The following is a 23,251-nucleotide window of genomic DNA, read 5'->3' on the forward strand; positions in this document are numbered from 1 at the left end:
CACAACTCAAGCAAATGCTCTAGAAGTTCAATTTTCACTTATACTTTCACAATTTCGCTATACAACTTGAGCCAAGGCTCATCAATGTTCATAAGTCACAATCCTTTCCACAAACTTTATACAACAATTAGAAATCTTCACCAAGGCATGAATAATACAACGAAATCATGAAAATCACAATATAAGACTCACAGTCATGCTTGACACCAACGTATAGATACTCGTCACCATGCCTATACGTCGTACTCGACAAGAAGCAAATAGTAAATAGGACACAACTCCTAATCCCTCAAGCTAAGGTTAGAGCAAACACTTACCTCGATGCCTCGAACACAATTCAAGTTTCAACTATAGCTTTACCTTTTGATTTCACCACCAATCCGCTCGTATTAGCCACAATTTACTTAATTACATCAATAAACGTTAAATGAATCAATTTTTGAATGCATGAAAATGAGTTTTCCAAAGTTTTACCCAAAAAGTCAAAATTGCCCCCGGGCCCACGTGGTCAAAACCCGAGGTTCGAACCAAAACCCGATTACCCATTCCCCCAAGAGCTTAATTATGTAATTTGTTTTGAAATCGGACCTCAAATCGAGGTCCAAATCCCCAATTTTTTGAAAACTTTAGGTTTTACCCAAAACACCCAATTTCCCCTATGAAAATCATTGATTTGAAGTTAAAATCATGTTAAAAGATGTTAATGATTGAAGAAAAGTAGTTAAAAATGACTTATAATTGATTTGGAGAAGAAAGGTTGTTTGAAAAATCACCTCTTATGTTTTTGGGGTTTTGAAAAATGAAAAATAACTGAAAATCTCGTCTATTTATACCCCTCTCAGACCCTCTCCGTGGACCGCATAAAAAGGACTACGGCTGCGGAGCTCCACCGCGGACCGCAAGAAATCGAGTGCGGCCACGGAGGCTTGGCCTTGCTCACCGCGGACCGCACAAATCCCACCGCGGCCGCGAAGCTTCCACCGCGGACCGCGAGACCTGGGTTCAGAGACCTGCAACTTCTCTGAATCTGCAACTTTTTCCTAAGTGTAAAAATATCCCGAAACTCACCCGAGCCCTCGGGGCTCCAAACCAAATGTCGTACTAACTCAAAAACACCATATGGACTTACTCGTGTAATCAAATCATCAAAATAACTTTAGGAACATCAAATTAAATCTCGAGATCAATGAAATTTTCTCAAAACTTCCTTAAACATAATTTTTGCAATTTAAGTCCGAATCACGTCACATGACATCCGTTTTTCACCAAATTCCACAGAAATGTCTTAAATCATATATGTACCGGCCGCCGGAACCAAAATACGGGCTCAATACCATCATGTTCTAATCAAATTTCACTTCAAATTTCTTTAAACAATTCGAGAAAACAATTTCCCTTAAAAATTCATTTCTCGGGCTTGGGACCTCGGAATTCGATTTCGGGCATACGCCCAAGTCCCATATTTTCCTACGGACCCTCCGGGACCGTCAAATCACGGGTCCGGGTCCGTTTACCAAAAACGTTGACCGAAGTCAAATTAGCTCATTTTATAATCAAGACTTATCATTTTTCACAGATTATCATGTTTAAGCTTTTCCGGCTACGCGCCCGAACTGCGCACGCAAATCGAGGTAACTCTAAATGAGGTTTTCAAGGCCTCAGAACACAGAGGTTTCGTTTTAAAACAAGTGATAACCTTTTGGGTCATCACAAATAAGAATTCTCTCTCCCTACTTTTCTCTGCAATATTCTTCTTCTTCTTTTATTGTTCATAACACGTTATCAGCACGAGACTCTAACCAATTGAGTAGAAGCTTTGGGATTGAGGATAATGATTGTCAGTTGTTCCATGAATTTCCTTCATGATTAAATTCTGGATTTAAGGTATGTATTTTACCATATTTTTCTCTTTTATTGTATAATTGATTTTAAATACAAACAAAGAAAATATAAAGAAACTTTTAATTCCTTAGAGCAGATATAAAGAGTGCTTGATCCCCTTCCTTTTATTTGTAGTTTTTGTGGCTGAATGAAAGGGCAGAGCCACCAGACGACGTAATTTTATTTTTATATAAAAAAAAGATATAGAGGTGCTTATATACGCTTATAAATTAATTTATATACCGGGTTTGATCAACATTGAAAGTGTTTATTAATAAAAGCTCTAAGGGGTCGTTTGGTACAATGGTGGAATTCCCATAATATCCCGTGTAGTGGGTTGTCCCATGGAATTTGTTATTCCACCTTCTATATGGGATAGCTAATTCCACCATTTTAGTGTAAAAGTTATTTCGGGATTAGCTAATACTCCAAACCAAATATTGGATAATTAAAGTTAATCTCAAATTTTATCCCGGAATTATTATTCTAATCCGATGTACCAAACTAACCCTAATTAAGTTGGTAAACCCTCAACTTACTATATTTCTGCTTAGAAACACTTTAAAGTTGACCATAGTTTAATCCCAATATTTTTTGTAATTCCTGCCATCCTTGCCAAAACAAAATCCCTACTCCTTCCGCATTCCATTTCGCCAATCATCATCCTTTTTCATATAAAATGCTTTAAATTTTACAATTTTTTTGTAATTGCATCATTTTAAAAGAAATGCTGATATTAGGTAATACAGTTTGCAGCGCAGTACTTACAAATGTTTCACTTTAAAGAATCAAAAATTGAAAATGCAATACAAGGATCTCGGTGTCAGAAGTCCAATTGAATGTCAGCTGCATTCTGTAAAGGTAATGATAAATATCATCAGTTCTAAAATCAAAAGTCTGTATTCCCATAATAATTAAATTAGCAGCTGCTATGCAACATTATTTCAAGAACAAACTGCAAATCCTTATATCAAGATTCTGGATACTTGAACATGCCTAGTGATGGATTATACACAGTGAATCCGCCATCAATGAATAAATTGTGCCCACTGATATACTTAGAATCTTCACCTGCCAAGAACAGTGCTGCTTTTGCAACATCATCCACCCTTAATATCGCTCCTTTAAGGTTCCCAGCCATACTCAACGCCGTCTCAAACATTTCATTCTCAAGCCCCACAACCTTCGTCGCCAATGGCGTAACCATCGCGTAGGGCGACAAACAATTCACTCGTATACCAAATTGCCCCAGCTCCACCGCCAGATTCTTCGTAAGCCCCAACACGGCGTGTTTGGAGCTGCAGTATGCATGTGATGCTGCAGCTCCGACTCTGGAGCTTACGCTGGCGGTGGAAATGATGCAACCGCTACGTGCCGGGACCATGACACGAGCAGCATGCTTCATGCACAAGAAAACTCCTGTCACGTTTATACTGAGCACCCGTTCAAAATCTTCCTTCGTGTTGTCGATGATTCTTGGCTTGGTCTCGTCGGATATGCCAGCATTACAGATTATGATGTCGAGTTTTCCGAATGTGGAGATGGTTCTATCGACGGCATTTTGGACATGGTCTTCATTTGTCACGTCGCAATGAATGTAAATGGAGTGTGATGGGCTTCCAAGGGCGTTGCTAACTGAGTTGCTGCGTTCATCTTGTACATCAGCAATGACCACTTTGGCTCCATGTTCGGAGAAGAGCTTTGCAGTTGCTTCACCGATGCCACTAGCTCCTCCGGTTACAATCGCAACTTTCCCCTCTAGCCTTCATATACAGAACATGGAAGTTATATTGGTCTCAATTACCAAATGAATGGCAAGTAAATTTTGAGGTCAAAACTCATCTAATATTTAGCATAAATTCGAATACTGATTCTCAAATTTGTTTAAGTAAATTTACATATTCAGAAACTGTATGGAAACACTCTAAATCATAACTTTCTATAGCTGAAAGTATCTTAAAGAAAATTGGATAATATAATGGTCAAAGAAAAAATGATTGCCTAAATAATGTAATAATGGCAAGTTATGTTTACATTCCAGCGGAGACAAAAAATACTAGGGATTTCTTCTCATATGCCTAAGCCGTGGTGGGCAGAGTTATTCAATGCCTATACTGGTGGGAGGTACGTAACAGGTACACAATGAAACAGTCGAGGTGCGAGCAAACTAATCGGATACTAGCGTCAAAAAATGGCAACTCTTTTTTGGATGCAAAGAGCAAGATCTTATGCCCCTTTACTAAAACAGCTTAAGATGTTTCAAGAGCAACAGGAGAAGTTGATCTCAATGATACTTAAGCATATGGTAGGTTTAATAGGAGTAAAAATCAAAGTCACAGTAATAGTTTCCAGATTAGCCTTAGTACAGTAAATTTTATCCATGTTGGTCCATAACAAAAACTGTCAAATGCCTTTTGAAATAAGTATAAGAGAGGATACTTCTCAAAGAATGTTCTATGAATTAAAGGAGATCACATTTTCATCCTTCCATTGATATTAGAGAGATCGAGGGCTGCGAAACATACCTTTTGCCGATTGTTGAAAGAAATGAAGCAGAAGCCATAACTGGTGAGAAATGAAAAACACAGAAAACTTAGCTTTAATTTAGGATGAGAAATCTAAACCAAGGACACTCTACGTTGAAGACTGAAGAAGCAAATACTGATATATATACCAAGGAGACTCTCCACAGCATTGTCTTTTTGCTGAGCATTTTACTCAGCCTATACAGATGGAATATTGCATAATGTTGGAAGTGAAGACAAATTTGGAATAAAAAAATCCAGGGTCTTGATCTCTATGGGAATCCATGAATTAATAATGCAAAAAGTTATTTGCATTTTTTCCCTCTTCTTTGTTTCATTCCAACTTACTTATTCATAACGAAAATGATGTTTCAACACCATGTATCTGCATTTTCCTTTTGTCCCTTCTTTCTTTATTAGCTTTATGAGGTCGGCACAATTTCCTTTTCTTTTCTTTGGAAAACTGGATAAACCTTAATCCTTTGTTCAATTCTAAAATGTGCAACAAACATAGCGAACATAATGATATTCTCTAAATATACAAATATAAGGTGCACTAAATAACAACAAAAAGGATTCTGGTTGCTTAGAGCAGATATTGGCTTATCTATATGATTGATAAACTGAAGATATAAAGGCTTTAGGTGTTTCACCGAAACTAATAAAGAAAAAAAGTTTTTCTTAAGTGAATGAACCCCACAACAATATTTTAACACATACAACCCATGTCTTATCCATTAACTAATCGCCATTAGCATAGATAACATAACGAACAATGACAAGAAAGAAAATTCATACTACAGAAAACAAGACCTGTCATCATCGAATTTCTTTTTAAAGAAACACGAGAATCCACTTTTTTTTGTTAGGCTAGAAGGTAGCTTTACTAGATAAACCTCCTTTTGTTATATAATAATCCTAACAAACCAAAAACAATGCTCGCAAGGGTTGGCTGAGTGGTTTCCCACATGGGATACCTGGGATCGATTCTCCTCACCAGCAACCTCCTCAATCAGAACTCGTGGTTTATATTTCCTGTGTGATTTGCAAGCTATTGCGCAGTGAGCAGCTTACCCAGTGCGCATCCGAAAGTTAGTGGTTGCGGGTTTCCTGGGAATTTTCCAAAAAAAAAAAAAACATAAGCAATATTTGAGACAAAGGATATACTTTAAAGAAACCCACAAGGACAAACCATTGTCAAAATTAATCAAACTTAAATTAAGGTTACATGATACGAAGCAGTAGATTAGACAAAAAATTTGGCTTTCTTCCTAAAATTTCACAAGTGATGTCTTAAAACCAGTGAAATTCAGAATCAGCCTAAAGTAAAGTAAGAAAATAGGGAGTCACTATAGCTAGTCTCAATTGGTATAGTTCAAAATTCGAACTCCACCTAAGAATGATAAAATAATGGAAAACTATATTACAAGCAACTCATGAATGTTGTTGAGCTGAAAATAATGAAAAACGGGAGTGTGTTTGGTATTGGTAAAAAGTCATTTTTCGTGGAAAATATTTTTCTGAATAAATATAAATTATTACAGATAAATAACGATGTCTAAGTATTAATTGAAGCAAGTAATATGAAGTTTAAAATATAAATAGTTGTAGAAAAATGACTTCCATCCACCAAAGCGAGAGAAGTCATTTTCCCCTATTTGATGAATTTTTTTTTTGGTCAACCAAACCCAGAAAATGACTTCCTCATTTGTTAAGCAGTAAAAGATGAAATCGGGACTTATGAAGTAAAAAAAAATCTTTAGATGCTATAACTGACTTATAAAAAAGGGAAGGTAAAAAATTTGACGGCATACACTGATTAGTCAATAGCAATAACAAAATTATTCATTACGATTATACACTGATTAGATTTGTAGTAACCTCAATTGCAACAATTAAAACTTTACCGTATGAATTAATCTGTAGTAACTCTATTAATATTTCCTCCACACCAAACCTCATCATATAGGAGCTGTTAGTAGCACTATTAACTCATGCACCCGCCTCTACCAAATCCTCTGACTTAAACACTATAAATACTTTTTCTAAAAGCCTTCGCCCTCCTGTTTGATGGACTATTAGAGAGATAGCTTTGTTCTTTGAATTTATTTTTTCTCAATAAGCTGAAGAACTTTTTTTCTCAGTACACTTTAACTTCTAACTCTTTCAAGGTTGACTAGCTTTTCCCTTCTCTTGGCCACAGTGTTTTCAAGTTCCCTATTTGGCAAGTCATCTCGATCAAGCTGCTCTTATATAGCCTCTAACTCCGTATTGTCCCTTTGGAAAATCATTCAATTCAAGATATTAATAAGTGAAGTACTTCAAAAATTTATTTAGCCCCTCTAAACCTGACAAGAAGGAAAGAATTCCTATCAATTCTAAGTCCAGCTGAACTGATTTGGGTAATTCTACTCTGCGAGCTGAAGTGGCAGTGAGCTTGTCTTTCAACCTGAAGAAGGCTAATATGGTGCCTCTACTAAGATAGAGGAAGGGACACTAGATGGGTTTCAAGTACATATACGCTGATTGTTTTTATTGGTTCAATACCTGGTCCTACTATGGCCAACTCAGGAAGTTTACAACAAGAATGCCGGGGACATGCAGCTACCCTACATAAAACTAGAGACCTAATCTTTTGTGTTTCTGTGGCGAGTCTTGCAATCCATCTAGTTCCCCCAGAAACTGATCCTCTAGAGCCTACAGTATTAGTTCTTATACCCAAATTAAAATAATGGCTGGGTTATTCAGAATATGATAAGGCCAATGCTTTTCTGTTAGTTTCTAATACGTACAGGTTGTCTATGTTCGATTTGAAGATGGCGGCCAAGCAGGAAACGTAATATCTGCAAGGGTAGAGTTGGTGGAATGTTTTCGTTCATGACACCAGAAGGCTATTCCTATCTTCACCCGAGCATTAAAGAAGCGTGTTATGAGAGTGTTTGTTACTGACCTGGGGTCAACCACTCATCCCCATAATTTGGAGTACTTTTCTATCTTCCTCGAACTTACGTTGAACTAAAGTCTGATACTTTATTTCATATATCAGAAAATAGAAAATCAGCAGATCATTATGCACCAGGCTATTCTTCGCCTTTTCAGAAATTAGCAGCATTCCTTACTACATTTCAGTTGTCTAATTCGTGTTTGTTACATTGTAAACATTTAGTAGTACATCCACAGCAGTATGTTTTCCTGATAACTGAGAAATCCCTGTGAGTTAGCTTAGCCGCAACTCCAGCCGGCCCACAGGTTTGAAACTCAGGGGAGTATGAGCGCACCCTCTCTATCCTACTCCCATGTTAGTATCAGGTTTCAGGGTTCGAACTCTGATGTGCATCCCATCCCATGCGGCGTCCACACACATCCCATGGGGCGTCCTTACTGTTTCAAATAACATGACAAATACTAACTACTACTAGCTCTCAGTAATTCAAGCAGCTGGTTATCAATGTTCTGCTACTATCCATTTCATGGAAAAGTGAGGTAATATCCATCAAATCTAGATGATCCACAATGAATTAGCCTGCTAAGATCAAAAATTAAATTAACATGCTAAGATCAAAAATTAAATTAACATGCTCTCTCTCTCTAGGTTCCGCTAGCATTTTGCTTTCCGCTATATTGGTATCCAGAACTTATCTAGTTTGTTTGTTTTCTTCTATCGTTTTTATCCTTTATTGAAGGTTTTGTCTCTTTTTTAATGAAGGTTTTCAATCTTTTCATTTAGATTCATTTTCTTTGAGATTGTCAAATTAGCTTATGTTTGTCGGACTTGCAGCGACAATGACCAATTTCGAATGACCTAAATAGATAGTCAGATAATAATAAAAAAGAGTCCATATTCAAAGCAATATTTTTGTCAAGTGCTGTTTAAGCAGATGAAAGGGAAGCAGGATGTTTACCTATCAAAAGAAAAGGAGAGAAGCAGCAAGTATTACTATACACGAAGTACCCTCCTGAAATTTGACCGTATCTCCAGGCCACACATTGAACTATGAAAAAAGAAAAAACAAATGAAGGAATTTAACCAAATTTTATGCTTTTCCAATAGCAAATACCAAACCTATGAACCATCCACATTTCCGTTAATCCATCATCCCACTCAATTCCTTACCAGTGAGTAAGAATGCTAGAAAAGGCCAAGCAATTGCAATGGTTGAAAGGTTTTGAAGTGGGGAACATCTCAGGCACATCAATCTCCGTATCCCACCTCTTATTTGCAGATGACACCCTTATTTTCTGTGATGCAGAAAAAACTCAAGTGCAATATCTCAATCTTACTCTGATGATTTTTGAAGCTATTTCAGGACTTCACATTAACATGTCCAAGAGTATCATTTATCCTGTTAATATGGTACCTCACTTGGAGGAGCTCGCTGATATTATGTTCTGCACCACAGGATCATTTCCTACTACCTACTTAGGTCTCCCCTTGGGTGCTAGACACAGGGCAACTGATATTTGGAATGTGATCATTGAAAAGTTTGAGAAAAGATTGGCATCATGGCAGCAACAGTACCTTTCTTTTGGGGGTAGATTAACACTCATCAGTAGTGTTTTGGATAGTATACCTACCTATTTTATGTCCCTATTCCCAATCCCAATCAAAGTGCAAAAACAACTAGACAAATTCAGAAGATCTTTCCTATGGGAGGGCAACAGTAAAGAGCATAAGTTTCACTTAGTCAAATGGTCCAAAGTTACAATGCCCAAAACACTTGGGGGTCTTGGAGTTAAAGATCCGGCACTTCACAACAAAAGCATGCTTATGAAGTGGCACTGGAGGTATAACCAGGAGGAAGCTGGGTTCTGGAAAGAGATCATCCAAGCAAAGTATGGGACTTCTAGTCACTGGTGCACTAATATGGTTAGAACACCATATGGAACTGGGCTGTGGAAGAATATCATGAAACTTTGGGAGGATTTCTCAAGAAACACGTCACTGCAAGTGGGAAATGGTTCACACATCCAATTTTGGAAGGACAAATGGTTGGGGCACACTACACTAAAGGAGGTCTACCCAAGATTATTCCTAATTGCAACCAATCCAGACTCTACTATTGCTCAAAACAGGGAGGACAATACATGAAATCTAAACCTAAGAAGAGATCTTAATGATTGGGAGATAGAAGATCTGGCTTCACTTCTTGGAAGCCTGCGTAACAACATAGTCGCCAGCCAGGGAAGAGCCAGCCTTAAATGGGGCAACAACAAAGAGGGCACTTACTCCGTTAAAGCAGGCTCCTCCCACTTGAGCTCCAATGAAGAAAGGATTGATCAATGGCCTTGGAAATTAATCTGGAGAACTAAGCTGCCACCAAAAGTTATCTGTTTTAGCTGGATTACTCTAAAGGGCTCTTGCTTAACACAAGACAATCTCATCAGGAGAAATTTTCAGCTACCTAATAGGTGTTACATGTGCCTCTGCAAGTCTCAGTCAATTAATCATTTGTTTCTTCATTGCTCAGTTGCAACAGAAATGTGGAACATGTTCCTAACTCTTTTTGGTCTGCATTGGTCTATGCCATGCAGTGTCATCGGATCTCGAGTACAAGCCAAGGAGAAAGACTGTCATCTCAGGCATACCATAGACAGAGTAAGGAAAGGACAGGCGGAAAGCGCGCTAATCAAATCCTATCCCTTCTTAGTCCCAGCTAACCAATAATCATTTGTTTCTTCATTGCTCAGTTGCAACAGAAATGTGGAATATGTTCCTAACTCTTTTTGGTCTACATTGGTCTATGCCATGTAGTGTCAGGGAGGCTTTTGTGAGTTGGTGCTCATGGAAAGTTGATAAAACCATCAAAAGGATCTGGGCTATGGTTCCTGCTTGTATTTTGTGGTGTATATGGACCGAAAGGAATCAGAGATGCTTTGATGAGGTCTCAACTGCCAATCATTCTCTTAAAGCCAAATGTTTAGTTAATCTTTTTAGCTGGGTTAATCTTACCCTTGTTTATACCCTGAATCCTTTTTGGAATTTATCAGCTCCTTAGTCTTATGATAGATCTTTTGTTGATATTTTTGGGCCGATACTTTCTGTTTGTTTGTAACATCTGCATCTTCTTGATGCCTTTTGTTAATAATATTCACTTACTTCATCAAAAAAAAAAAAAAAAATCTATGCCACAGATTTGTCATCCAAACTAAATGTTTAGACAGCAATTTAAATATGTGTAGTTTGCTGATAGCTAATTACAAGGTGCCTATGTCGATGGCCCTTGCCTCTAAACTTTTATGGTTCAGTAAGCAGAAATGAAGTTTAGGGAACTAAATTAAAGCTGACGCAAGTTTAGTCAGCCTTTTATTCTTCGGCACAGACTAAGTTCATAAATTTACCCTCCAAAGCTGGCAGCGAGTAACGGCTAGTTGTTGCTGTTGATGATAACTCACAAACAAGGCAGCATTTCATACCACAGTATGTATTGTCACACAGAATGAAACAAAGACCATTTGTTCATGAACATTCGCAAGTTACAACCTACTGAAATGAAAATACACAAGTTACAACATTGACATTAACATCAACAACGAAATTTCTTGGCTAGAAAAAATTGCTCATATTGTCAAGATAAAATATTCTGTTGCTGAAGCTTATGGAGGACAACTACCTATTAAAGGATAACAATTGATATCCTTCAGTTTAGGAGTTTGTTATTAGCTTCCTATTTTCTAGGTTTAGGATTTTGTTAGTTTCCTGTATTCTAGTGTATCCTACTGCACAGAATCTTATCATATCAGTTTGTTCCACCTTTAATGTATTTCCGTTTGTATTTGCTTTGTTCTTCATGAATAAAATTATCTTTCCTCTTGTGCATTTTAAAACTTCATATGGTATCAATGGCACCCTCTATTACCAATTCTGATGCAACAAGCACCACCTCTATTGTTCAATTCAACCCAGTTACCCAACTTCCGATCAAACTTGCTGGCAGCCATAACTTCTCCCTCTGGAAGGCACAAGTGTCCATGCTCATGAGAGGACACAATCTCTATGGCCATCTAGATGGGACTATCACTTCTCCTGTCCAGACCACCACCACAAACAACCAGACAATTGCCAACCCCAATTATCTTAATTGGTTTCGTCAGGACCAGGTGATCCAAAACGTTATTTTAGCGTTAGTTGATCCAACTCTTGCTGCCACTGTAGCTGTTGCAGCCACTGCCAAAGCAGCATGGGATTCCCTCCATACTGCTTATGCCAATAAGTCTCAAACTCGCGTATTCAACTTGCGAGATCGCCTTGCTCGTCTCACCAAAGAAAACCTTCCTGTCACGGACTATCTCAATCAAGTTCGTTCTCTCTGCGATGAACTTGCGACTGCAGGAGCACCTGTCACCAACGCTGAACTAATTGTCATTCTCACTGGGCTTGGACCAGAATATCGAGAAATCTCAGGAGCAATTCAAGCATGTGACACACCTATCTCATATGAAGAACTATTTGAAAAGCTTATTGACAATGAGCTTTTTCTCAAACACAATGCTCTGCCTCACACTTCCACCACAATCACTGCGGTTGTTGCTCAAAAGACCAGCTCTCAAACAAGGACCAACAACATCAACAGGCGTCAAAATAACTACCAGCAGCATTGTTCTCAGCCATGGCGCAATCGTCGTGCCAATTAGCAAGACAACAACTTAGTGTGCCAGTTATGTGACCGCATTGGACACTCTGCTCGAGTTTGCCGCTCTCAGTCTCATAATCATTTTCAGGCACGAGCTAACTTTGCTGGACGACAAACGCAACAACCTGCTTCGTGGATAGTCAATACAGGGGCTACACACCATGTTGCATCGGATGCCCTAAGTCTTACAAACATTAATGACTACAATGGTCTAAAAGAGATTGCTATGGGAAATGGTAACACCATACCAATTTCTCACACTGGTAACACTGATTTATATGCATCTAATTCTCGCTTTCAGTTATCTAATATCCTTTGCTCCCCTTCAATTGCCAACAACATAATTTCAGTTTCCCAATTTTGTTGTGACAATAAAACATCCATTGAATTCTTTCCATTCTCTTATCTTGTGAAGGATCTGAGTACGGAGGCGCCGCTGGTTCAAGGACGGAGTAGAGGACGACTTTATGAATGGCCGCTAGACAACGCTTCTTCTCAACCGCAATGCAATGTGGCTATGTGTTTAGATTTGTGGCATCGGCGTTTGGGCATCCAACACGCCGTAATTTAGATATATTTTTGAAAAGGTTTTCCATTCCAGTTATGAAAGACTCTCTTTCGATTTGTAATTCATGCCAATCAAATAAAAGCCACAGGCAATCTTTTTCGACAAGTTCTTTGCAGAGTCAAAGGCCGCTACAAATTATTTATAGTGATTCGTGGGGCCTTCACCAGTTTTGTCTATTGATAGAAAAAATATTATGTTTATTCGTCAATCAATTTTCAAAGTACATGTGGCTGCAAACAATACAGACCAAAATGAGGTTTTAGATGCTTTCAAAACACTACATCCTTTGCTCGAATGTCGGTATCAAACAAAAATACTATCCTTTTACACTGATGGAGGAGGTGAATTTCAAAGCTTAACTTCATATTTAAAATCACAAGGCATCGAACACTTAATTTCCCCACCTTATACTCCACAAAGAATTGCTATGGTAGAACGACGTCGTCGCCATGTCGTCGAGACTACCCAGTGTTAAAAAAAGCGGGCGCTTCCTTGCTTTAAGCGAGAAGCGAAGCGGAGCGGGAGGGGTATCACTACTGCCATTAAAGGCGGCTCAGGTATGCATAAGCGACCGCTTCTCCCTAAAAAGCGAGAAGCGGTGAAGCGCCCAGAAGCGATCAAAGCGGACGATTTTTCAATTAAAAGACCCAAAGTCTTTTTTCAATTAAAAGACCTAAATCGCTGTTTCTGTTTTAGCACTTCTTCGACTTCTTCAGCAGCAAACTAGGGTTCTTCAAACCAACGATTTCTTCCTCACTTCAAGCAGCGATTTGTTCAAGCAAACTAGGGTTCTTCTTCTTCTTCTTCAAGACCTCAACAATACAACAGCAACTTAGTTTCAACAGGTATATTTTCCAGATTTATTTTCATTCTTTTTCTTCTTCTTATTCTTATTCTTCTTTTTCTTTTTTTTTTCTTTCTAAACGTCCAAAAAGCGCCGAAATGCTGGCAAATATTTTTCAGAAAAATTCTGCCCAGTTTCTGCCCAATTACATGTGTTGTATATACCATATTTATTTTAAATTTTTTTTTTAAATTCCGCTTCACTTAAAAAAAGCGAGCGCTTTGCTTCTCCCTTCTCGCTTTTCGTGAAATGGGGGTTGTCGCTTTTCCTCACTTCACGCTATTTTTAACACTCAGACTACCAAAACTCTAATGCATCAAGCTTCATTACCAGCCACATTTTGGAGTTTTGCATGTCATCAAGCTGTTTTTCTCATTAACAGAATGATAACTCCAATTTTAAAAGATAAGTCTCCATATGAGATTTTATTTCAAGAATCACCAAATTATGAAAACATCAAAATTTTTGGTTGTTTATGTTATCCGTGGCTAAAACCGTATTCACTAAATAAGCTTGATTCAAAATCAAAGCCCTGTGTTTATTTGGGATTTTCAAATAAATATTATTGCCATCAATGTTTTGACCCAACCACCTCCAAAGTTTATCTTTCGAGAGATATAGTATTTGCTGAAAATAATTATCCTTTTGCCAATATTTTCTCTAATTATAAAAATCTGAATTTAAAATTACTTGGGATGACGTATCTTCACCAAATGGCACACACACAGATATCCCAACAGAGTCACATTATTTTGAACTACCTTTGTCGTTGTCTACGTGTATACAAAAGTCTTGCTATGTTCCTTCTCCAGCAGCGTCACAGAGCTCAAGTAATTCTCCTCCTTATCCCAACAATCCAACTAGCAACTCTGATTATTCCTCCCCTACTCAACCCATCCTCCCTCCTCATGCGGCAAAAAGTAAACCACCCATTATTCAAACCTATAGCCGTCGGACCTCTAAAGTTACCACATTTTCCAAGCCCCTCAACCACATCCACCCATAGAATCCCAACCCCAACACGTTCTTTCTCCTCCATCGCAACCAAAACAAGCCACCCTCCTCAACCAATGGTTACCCGATCAAAAACAAATAGCCTGAAACCCAAGACTTTTCTTGCCAAAACCAACCTCTCACCACCAATCCCCCGCTCCTACCGTCAAGCACAACTATACTCCCATTGGAAAGAAGCGATGAAAGCAGAATATGATGCTCTAATCAGAAATCAGACGTGGGATTTGGTTCCAAGTGATCCCTCTCGGAATGTTGTAGATTGTAAGTGGTTGTTTAGAGTTAAACATAAACCTGATGGAAGCATTGATAGGTATAAGGCTCGCCTAGTAGCCAAAGGTTTCACGCAAAGGCCTGGGTTGGATTATCATTCTACATTCAGCCCCGTTGTCAAGCCCGCAATAGTCTGTTTGGTCCTTGCAATTGCTGTCCAACGCTCATGGCCTATTCATCAGTTGGATGTCAATAATGCCTTCTTACAAGGCAGATTTGAAGAAGAAGTGTACATGAAACAACCTCCTGGTTTCGAGTCTTCTGAACGTCCAACATATGTTTGCAAGCTAAAAAAGCAATATACGGACTTAAGCAGGCTCCTAGGGCGTGGTACACCGAGCTCACCAACTATTTGAGAAGTATTGGGTTTGTTAAATCCAAATCTGACTCATCTTTGTTTATCCTTCACATTGTAGAGGTTACTGTCTACACTCTCATATATGTTGATGACATAATTATTACGGGTAATATTGGAAGAAGTGTCAGGTCCATCATTGATACTCTTTCTCAACGATTCTCTCTAAAAGATCTTGGGCTCTTGCATTATTTTTTGGGTGTTGAAGTAATATCAATGCCAACTGCCATATATTTGTCTCAACACAAATATGTCATGGATCTTCTGGATGAATTGCACATGGCTGAATGCAAGGGTGTCCCAACACCGATGACATCAACCTACTCCTTCACTGATTCTGAAGCCGACTTGCTGTTGACATTTCACTTTACAGAAGAATCATTGGTAAGCTTCACTACCTATCCTTCACTAGCCTTGACATCGGGTTTGCTGTCAGCAAGTTGTCTCAGTTTATGCATTATCCAAAAGTGTCTCACTGGAAAGCTTCAAACGTTTGTTGCGCTACCTAAAACACACCAGCACAATGGGAGTTAAGCTATGTCGACAACCAACAGATCGTTTACTTGCTTATTCTGACTCTGATTGAGCTGGAAATCCATAAGACATAACATCAACAACATGTCATGTTGTTTACCTTGGGAACTCACCAATCTCTTGGTCTTCCAAAAAGCAAAGGTCTGTTTCACGCTCATCCACGGAAGCTGAGTACCGAGTTGTTGCAGTTGTTGTTTTTGAAGTCAATTGGCTCACGAATTTGCTCCATGAGCTTCATTTCCCATTGTCTGCTCCACTAACAGTCCTCTGTGGCAACGTTAGTACCACCTACATTTGTGCTAATCCAGTTTTTCACAGTAGGATGAAACATGTAGCTATTGACTTCCATTTTGTTCACGAGCAAGTTCAACAAAAAGCACTTGAGGTTCGTCACCTTCACTCTCTGATGAAGTTGCCGACATCCTCACGAAGCCTCTTCCGCGTACCACTTTTCTGCGCAATTTTCACAAGTTGGGGCTTGTTCCAGTCACCCCCAACTTACGGGGGCGTATTAAAGGATAATAATTGATATCCTTCAGTTTAGGAGTTTGTTATTAGCTTCCTATTTTCTAAGTTTAGGATTTTGTTAGTTTCTTGTATTCTAGTGTATCCTACTGCACAGAATCTTATCATATCAGTTTGTTCCACCTTTAATGTATTTTCGTTTGTATCTGCTCTATATAAAGAGCTTGTCGTTCATGAATAAAATTATCTTTCCTCTTGTGCATTTTAAAACTTCATACTACCCACTCACCTTAACTTGTTGCAGTAAGTAGCAATTAGCTGATATAATCTAAGCATCACGATGGAATATTACTACTTTATAATTGTAATTAGTCCTGGCTATTGGATGCACAATTCCGCAAAACAGTAGCAACCAAATACTTCTTCTTTTTAATTTAATCTGCGTACTTTATCATTTTATTTTATTTTTGCTTCTCTGTTAATTGACTGGCTAAATGATTTGCAGCAACTGAAAAGAACTTGGGATATATTCCTCCTAACAGCAACATGTTCTCTTTCTTTCTTTATTAATTAATTTGGATCCTCCTCCCCTACATTTTCAATTAGCAAGTCTTTCAATAATAATAAGCCTTGCTACTTTTTTTTTATATAACTTCCACTAATTACTAACACTCTCCTCTTTATTTCCAAAGGCACAACATCCCCCCCCCCGGGCCCCCAACCACCCCACAAGGAATAGAAGATAATAGAGGACAAACTGCATTTTCATAAAAATTGAAACTTGATTCTTTTTCAGCGATTATGAAGAAAAGCATGAACTAAAGCAGAAAAACAACATGAAAAATGTAATAAAGGGGAAATGAAATAAAGATTCATATATAAAAGTATAAATGCACCAATTCAAAAAACTGTAGAAGGAAAAAGATTATTACCCATACAAATGAGTTTGAGCTGTTTCAGTGTTGGTGGGTAAGACCAAACTACCATCTTCTTCTGTGTTCGGGAGAATGCTGACGTTCAGATTGAATTGGTGAAACTTAAAAACTTGGGACCCCTTATACTACTTCTTGAGAAAATGACAAAAATGGTAATTATGTTTGTGGGTAAGTTCAAAATAGTCTCTTAAGTTTATTTTTGAGTAGTTTCGGTATTTTAAGTTTATCAAAACTGAGCACTTTAACTAGAAATGCTAGGAAATTCCCGTCGAATGCTAAAAATTACAACACAAAAATTACAACAGACATTAGAAATAGACCAAAATAAACAAAATTTGCACCTCAAAAGTTGCGACACCAGAAATAGACCAAAAATGGAAAAAATTGCAAAAGCTGCATCTCTAAATGTGAATTCCCATTAAATCTTTATATTTTTGTAGTTACAATTTGTTAACTATTTCTCGGAAACAAAATTTGATCAAATATGCTTAAGATATTATACTCAAGGAGCTATTCTAAATCTACCCAGACATAAATGACCGTTTAATCATTTTTTACTATATCTCGATTCCTTCCCCTATTTTCGATGTTTTATTTTATGCATTTAAGATATGTATAATCTTTTTCTCAAAAGTTATATGTACTCAAATTGCAAAATATTTTAAATTACCTTATAAATAATCAGATAATGTATGTGTTTTACTTTGTTGATGGCATGATACATAAAATTTAAACTCTTTCAACTTATAGTATTCCTATTGTTTACAAAAGTTTAACATATATGTCGATGTTGTCATACGATCTCCAATCAAACTTGAAAGACTCATATCAATTATTCCATTGTTTAATGCTACTCACATAATTTGTTTTAAAATAAGAAAAAAGGAAAAATAAAAGCTGAATAAAGAAGTATTAGCATATATTTAAAAAGATTTTCTCCTTTCCTTTTCTCTATTCTTTTCCTTGCATTTGATGAATAAGATAGGGATTGAGAAAGCCTTGATAAAGAATCTGTGTATGAACAATTCTTATATACACCAAATCAATACGTTTAAGAACAAAAACCAGAATGACTTACATCTTAAATTCATCGAATCTTTCTTGATCATCATTATTCATTACCCCACTCCACTGATGTTTTTTCACTTTTCTACAACCCTGTTAGGCTGTAGCTGGTCAAGCTTGTACCTTTTTGAAAAAGCAACGTGTTGTAATTTCATTCAATATATGTGTCGGGCACCCCATTGACCGCATGACCATCTCCAAATTTGTATTAAAAAAATAGATAGAGAAATGCCAAAACCACGAAAAGAACCATACGACAAGGAGGTTGTAGGTACTAGTTAGAAATTTTTCAATAGCAAAAATACACCGAGGTTTGAACAAAGTTAGAATGAGATAGCTGCCAACTGCCAAGAAGTAATAACTCCACCAAACGAAGAATTTTGAAGTACGTAAGTTGCAACCAATAATGAAGTAAATGAAAATATAAAAAATGGGCACACATAAAATGACAAGAAAAACAAACTGATCATCAAAGCACAACACAGCAGAGCAACCATTGAAAGGAATACAGGTAAGCAGACAAAGGCACAACAAAAGAAAAAAGGAGAGAAAGATCACAGTGCTACAGTTCGGATCATCACAGAGCCAAAACCTAATAAGTACTTACTACTAAAAATAAACAGAAAGAAAAAACATTCTTTCTTTGAGCCACAGCAGCAAAAGCTACTGTATCAGAATATTGATAGTAGTGAAACACCAATAATTCCTTTGCACGTTCTTAGCCTCACATGCACAGTGAACTCTCCTTTTCTTCCACCCTCCTTTTCCTCTCCCCTCCCCCTCCCCCTCCCCTCACCCTGCACCAACCAATCTTCCTATGGATACACTTATGCCTACCATGTACTAGTTACTGATACTAGTACAAAAAATATAAAGATTTGAATCAAAGTCAAGCTGTCATAACTTTGTTAATTGCTCCTCTCTATATGCATCATTTCAAATCAAAGGAACAGCAAACACATTTTTGTCTCCACCACCACTTTGTCCCTTCTTTACCCTTTTCCATTTTGAATGTCATTCTCACATCTAAGTGATAAAAATCCAATCTTTTTCAATACCCAAGTGAAAAAATTCATTCTTTTTGAATACCCATGTTCAAAAATTCAATCTTGCTCAATACCCAAGTGAAAAAATTTCAATCTTTTATCAATACCCAAGTGAAAAAATTCAATCTTTTTTAATACCCAGAAGTTTTTTAATCAAGATCTTGAAAACCCATTTCATAAATTCTAAAATTTAGCATTTTTTGTATGTACTTCACTTCGGATCCTACAGATTTTGCAAAAAGAAGTAATCTTGGGAAGGGAAAGTGATAATGCCAAGACAAAATCAAGCTATGGTGGAGGGTCTAGTACCCAAGATCCGCAAAAGGGGTTGTTCATCATCTTCATCTACATCATCAAAAGTGTATAACTACAGATTTAAGCGGGCTATTTTAGTTGGAAAAGGTAGAAACGGGCTCGGGCCCGGGCTTAGAGGGTCCAGATCCAGTACACCAGTGCCAAGCTGGAGGGCTACTCCATTGAGAAATGTTGTTGAGTCACCAAAACAGTCAGTTGGTGGGATATCACAGCCTGTTTCAGCTAGAAAATTGGCTGCCACATTGTGGGAAATGAATGAAATGCCTTCACCTAAAATGACAGAGGACTTGGGAAAAAAGAAGATGATGATGCTGAAGAAGGAGAAATTGCGGGCCCTTCATACGGGCTCGGGTTCTGTTTTGGGCGATTTGCCTCCCCATTTGTGTGATCCATCTCATAGCCCGATTTCTGAGGTCAGTTTACTCTTATACTCTGTGCTCTTTTATGTTATATTTTGCCGAGTGTCTGCCAGAAACGGCCTCTCTACTACTCTAACTTATCAGGTAGTAGTAAGGTCTGCATATACACTACACTGGATATGTTATATTCTGAAACTTAATTTTAGATTGAAAGTTTGGAAAGTATTGCGTCTGTGATGTAGGAACTATATTTTGGTGAATTGAATTTGATTAGTTTCTTGTGGTTGTTGGAAATCTAGAGAAAATGACGTTTTTGATGTGTATAATAAGTCAAATTCTCAAATATTTGTAGTAGTATTTATTTATAATAATTCCCAAATAACAATATATGATTGATTGTAAGTTATATATGGTGAAAGTGACATTCTCATTCTCTTTATTATCTTGCTCATAGAAATAGAATTAAAATGAATTTATACAATTGACTTGCTTGCTTTGTTGATAATGTAAGAGTTGCTGCTTGACAGTTTGACATCATCTTTGGAGGTTTTGGGGTTGTGTTAATATTTGTCTTATTATTACTGACTTTACAAGATTTGACCTTAACAAGCTACTACCTATTTACTGAATGAGAAAAAGGTCTTGGCATTGACAAGCAGTTTCAGAGATGATATGCGTTTTCTTTTCTATTTGATGGGGTATATCGCACTCATTTTGTATGCATAGTGACAAGTTGGGTCATCGTAGTTATTTAAGTTCATTCTTGGTAATCCATACTTCCTTACGTTGATTGTGCAGAGGATGGATCGATCTGGAACAGGAAGCTTTCAGAAGAGGGCATCAACAACTTCTCGTAGACACCAAAGGACTACGGACCATAATGTTGGAATGTTAGATACTTTAAGCAGCGCCAGTTTAATGGAGGTGGCAACCAAATCCTTCCTGTCGATGAATTTTATTGATGTTTTATTGTTCTTTATGTCCTTTAACTTCATTAGCATGCAATTTTGTTAATATTGACTTTACCATATTGTCACGCACTGTCTCTTCGTGTTTGTGCAAGTAAACATGGAAATCAATGGTTAGGTCCTATAAGGGTTGATTTGAAATGCATTGACTGGCTATGAACACTTAGGTTGCTAAAAAAGAGTGATGATTTATATCAATCTGTAATGCAGCTTGAGACCAGGTCTCGTGCCCAGACTCCACGGGGATCAGTGGCTGGTTTTGGCAGCCGTCTGAAGGATGTTAGTAACGCTTTGACAACATCCAAAGAGCTTCTAAAAATAATCAATCGAATTTGGGCACACGCTGATCAACCTTCATCTAGCATGTCTCTTGTCTCAGCATTACATGCTGAGCTTGAAAGGGCCCGCCTACAGGTGAATCAGCTTATTCAAGAACAGCGTTCAGATCAAAATGAGATTAATTATCTCCTTAAATGCTTTGCTGAAGAGAAAGCGGCTTGGAAAAACAAAGAGCAACAGGTTGTTGAGGCTGCAATTGAATCAGTTGCAAATGAACTTGAGGTTGAGAGAAAGCTAAGGCGGAGATTTGAGAACTTGAACAAAAAACTCGGCAAAGAGTTGTTGGATACAAAAGCATCATTCATGAAGACAGTGAAAGAACTTGAAAGCGAGAAGAGAGCCAGAGAAGTAATGGAACAGGTATGCGACGAATTAGCTAGAGACATTGGTGAAGACAGAGTTGAAGTAGAAGAGATGAAGAAGGAATCTGCAAAAGTTCAAGAAGAGATTGAACAGGAAAGAGAGATGCTCCAGTTAGCTGACAGATTGCGCGAGGAAAGGGCTCACTCAAAACTCTCAGAGGCCAAGAATCATTTTGAGGAGAAACATTCTGCTATTAACAAGCTAAAGAAACAGCTTGAAGGATTCCTGGGAAAGAAAAAGGCCAAAGGTAGGGGAAATAGTTCTCTAAATTTCAGAAACAATGAAGAGGTGACAGCATCCTTGAGTAAAGCTCTATTACATCAGAATGAAGAAAAAGAAGATGATGGAGGAGAAGTAGAGAATGTTGCAGACTGCGGGGAAGACTCAACAGAAAGTGACCTTCATTCAATTGAACTAAACATGGACAATTCCAATAAGAGCTACAATTGGGCTTATCCATCTGATATAGTTCGTGAGTCAAAACGAATTTCAGTCGACGAAAGAAGAGCAAGAAACTCCAACTCTGGGCAGCCGAGAAGAAGCACTCCCATTCAAAGGAGCATTTCTGGTGGAGTTGTTGAGTATGTAAATCAAGCTGCAAATCTTCCAACGTCAGGAGATAGATTAGACATGGAAAGACTTCATGAACTCGAGAAACTAGGACAAAGATATAGTTATTTGGATGAAGCACATCGACTTAAAGCAGTGAAGGGTCTTAAGGATCATCTAGTAGCTAGTTCTGGTTCCAGTCCAATCCGACAGTGGGAGCAACCTTGGCCTTCGAGAGATCCTTGTGCTACAATTCCTGAAAGGTCTAGTATTATTCAGGGGAGTGCTCCAAAATCACGGCTAGGAGAAGTCAGAGGAGAAGGCCAAAGTGTCAGAAGATTGAGACGATGAGATTGTTTCAATACGTCACCTGTGAGCTTGTCTCAAGAATTGAGGATCAAGAACTTGTAATTGAGGTTATATTGGAAAGATCTGAAAATGGTCAATGAGAAGGGGCCATGTAATTTTAGGAACTTGCTAAATTGGTTCCACTATGGCCTAAGTATCTGCTTACCTACAGTTCAAACTTAAAAAGGAACCAAGATTGTGGGATGCATTTTGACATGTCCAAAGAGAGAGGTTAACATCTTGTTGATTATGCCTCGGATGCCATTTTCAATTGTTTTCTTCTGCCAGTTTTTGTTACATGACTCCTTTTTTGTTAAGGCGTGTTTGAATTAGTGGAAATCCCTGTAGAAAGTTGTGCTGATTTTAGCAAACAAACTGCTCACTGTATAAAAAGTTCCTAGCTATTACTCTTGATGCTGTTCACGCTTGTATACAATTTTCTGTTCTATTAAGGTACTTTACCCTTATATAAGATAAAACATTTGCCTGATTATTGTTTACCATAGTTGAGCATTATTATCCAGTGGTGGTAAATTTGAGAAGTTCACTGTTATGTATTCAGCGAGAGATAAATATTCACACCAATTTCTCATATCTTGTTCCTTTTTCTTTCTCTTCTCGTCCTTTTCTTTTTGTTTTCCACAAAATTCGTCTGATAATATACATAATTTACATAGACCTTTCAGATTATGAGAAAGATTTTAAGGTCAGACTAATTATTGTATTTGGTGTTCAAGCCAATTTAATTAATTTTTAAAATATATACTAGTCACATTAACTTTAAATTTCTTTTACTTGACAGAGTGGCCTCTTATAAAATTAAACGCCTAATATCCTGGACTGATTACCACAGCCCACCTACTCCTCATTTTTGTGT

The 23,251-nt window shown here is 37.7% G+C and overlaps 2 protein-coding genes across 13 annotated transcripts; one reads left to right on the forward strand and one right to left on the reverse strand.

The window, feature by feature from the left end:
• Window positions 1-2,642: 2,642 nt before the first annotated feature.
• LOC104248232 (secoisolariciresinol dehydrogenase-like) lies at window positions 2,643-18,207 on the reverse strand. 12 transcript variants are annotated; one of them, XM_070165061.1, is made up of 6 exons: window positions 18,101-18,206; window positions 17,020-17,080; window positions 10,746-10,890; window positions 5,384-5,516; window positions 4,407-4,446; window positions 2,643-3,644 (listed from the first exon to the last, which is right to left on the reverse strand). In XM_070165061.1, exons 5-6 carry the CDS (start codon window positions 4,442-4,444, stop codon window positions 2,852-2,854), a joined length of 831 nt encoding a protein of 276 aa, XP_070021162.1. In that variant the 5' UTR covers window positions 4,445-4,446; window positions 5,384-5,516; window positions 10,746-10,890; window positions 17,020-17,080; window positions 18,101-18,206; the 3' UTR covers window positions 2,643-2,851. The 12 variants fall into 12 exon arrangements, with proteins under 12 accessions (XP_070021162.1, XP_070021156.1, XP_070021155.1 ...); XM_070165055.1 differs by lacking the exon at window positions 10,746-10,890; XM_070165054.1 differs by lacking the exon at window positions 10,746-10,890 and having other exon boundaries at window positions 17,020-17,097.
• Window positions 18,208-18,509: 302 nt separating this feature from the next.
• Window positions 18,510-22,870, forward strand: LOC104248233 (uncharacterized protein At5g41620). The gene is made up of 3 exons (XM_009804454.2): window positions 18,510-19,861; window positions 20,606-20,731; window positions 20,986-22,870. Exons 1-3 carry the CDS (start codon window positions 19,403-19,405, stop codon window positions 22,375-22,377), a joined length of 1,977 nt encoding a protein of 658 aa, XP_009802756.1. The 5' UTR covers window positions 18,510-19,402; the 3' UTR covers window positions 22,378-22,870.
• The last annotated feature ends 381 nt before the right edge of the window (window positions 22,871-23,251 follow it).

Source organism: Nicotiana sylvestris, chromosome 12, assembly GCF_000393655.2.
Source record: "Nicotiana sylvestris chromosome 12, ASM39365v2, whole genome shotgun sequence".
NCBI lineage: Eukaryota > Viridiplantae > Streptophyta > Magnoliopsida > Solanales > Solanaceae > Nicotiana > Nicotiana sylvestris.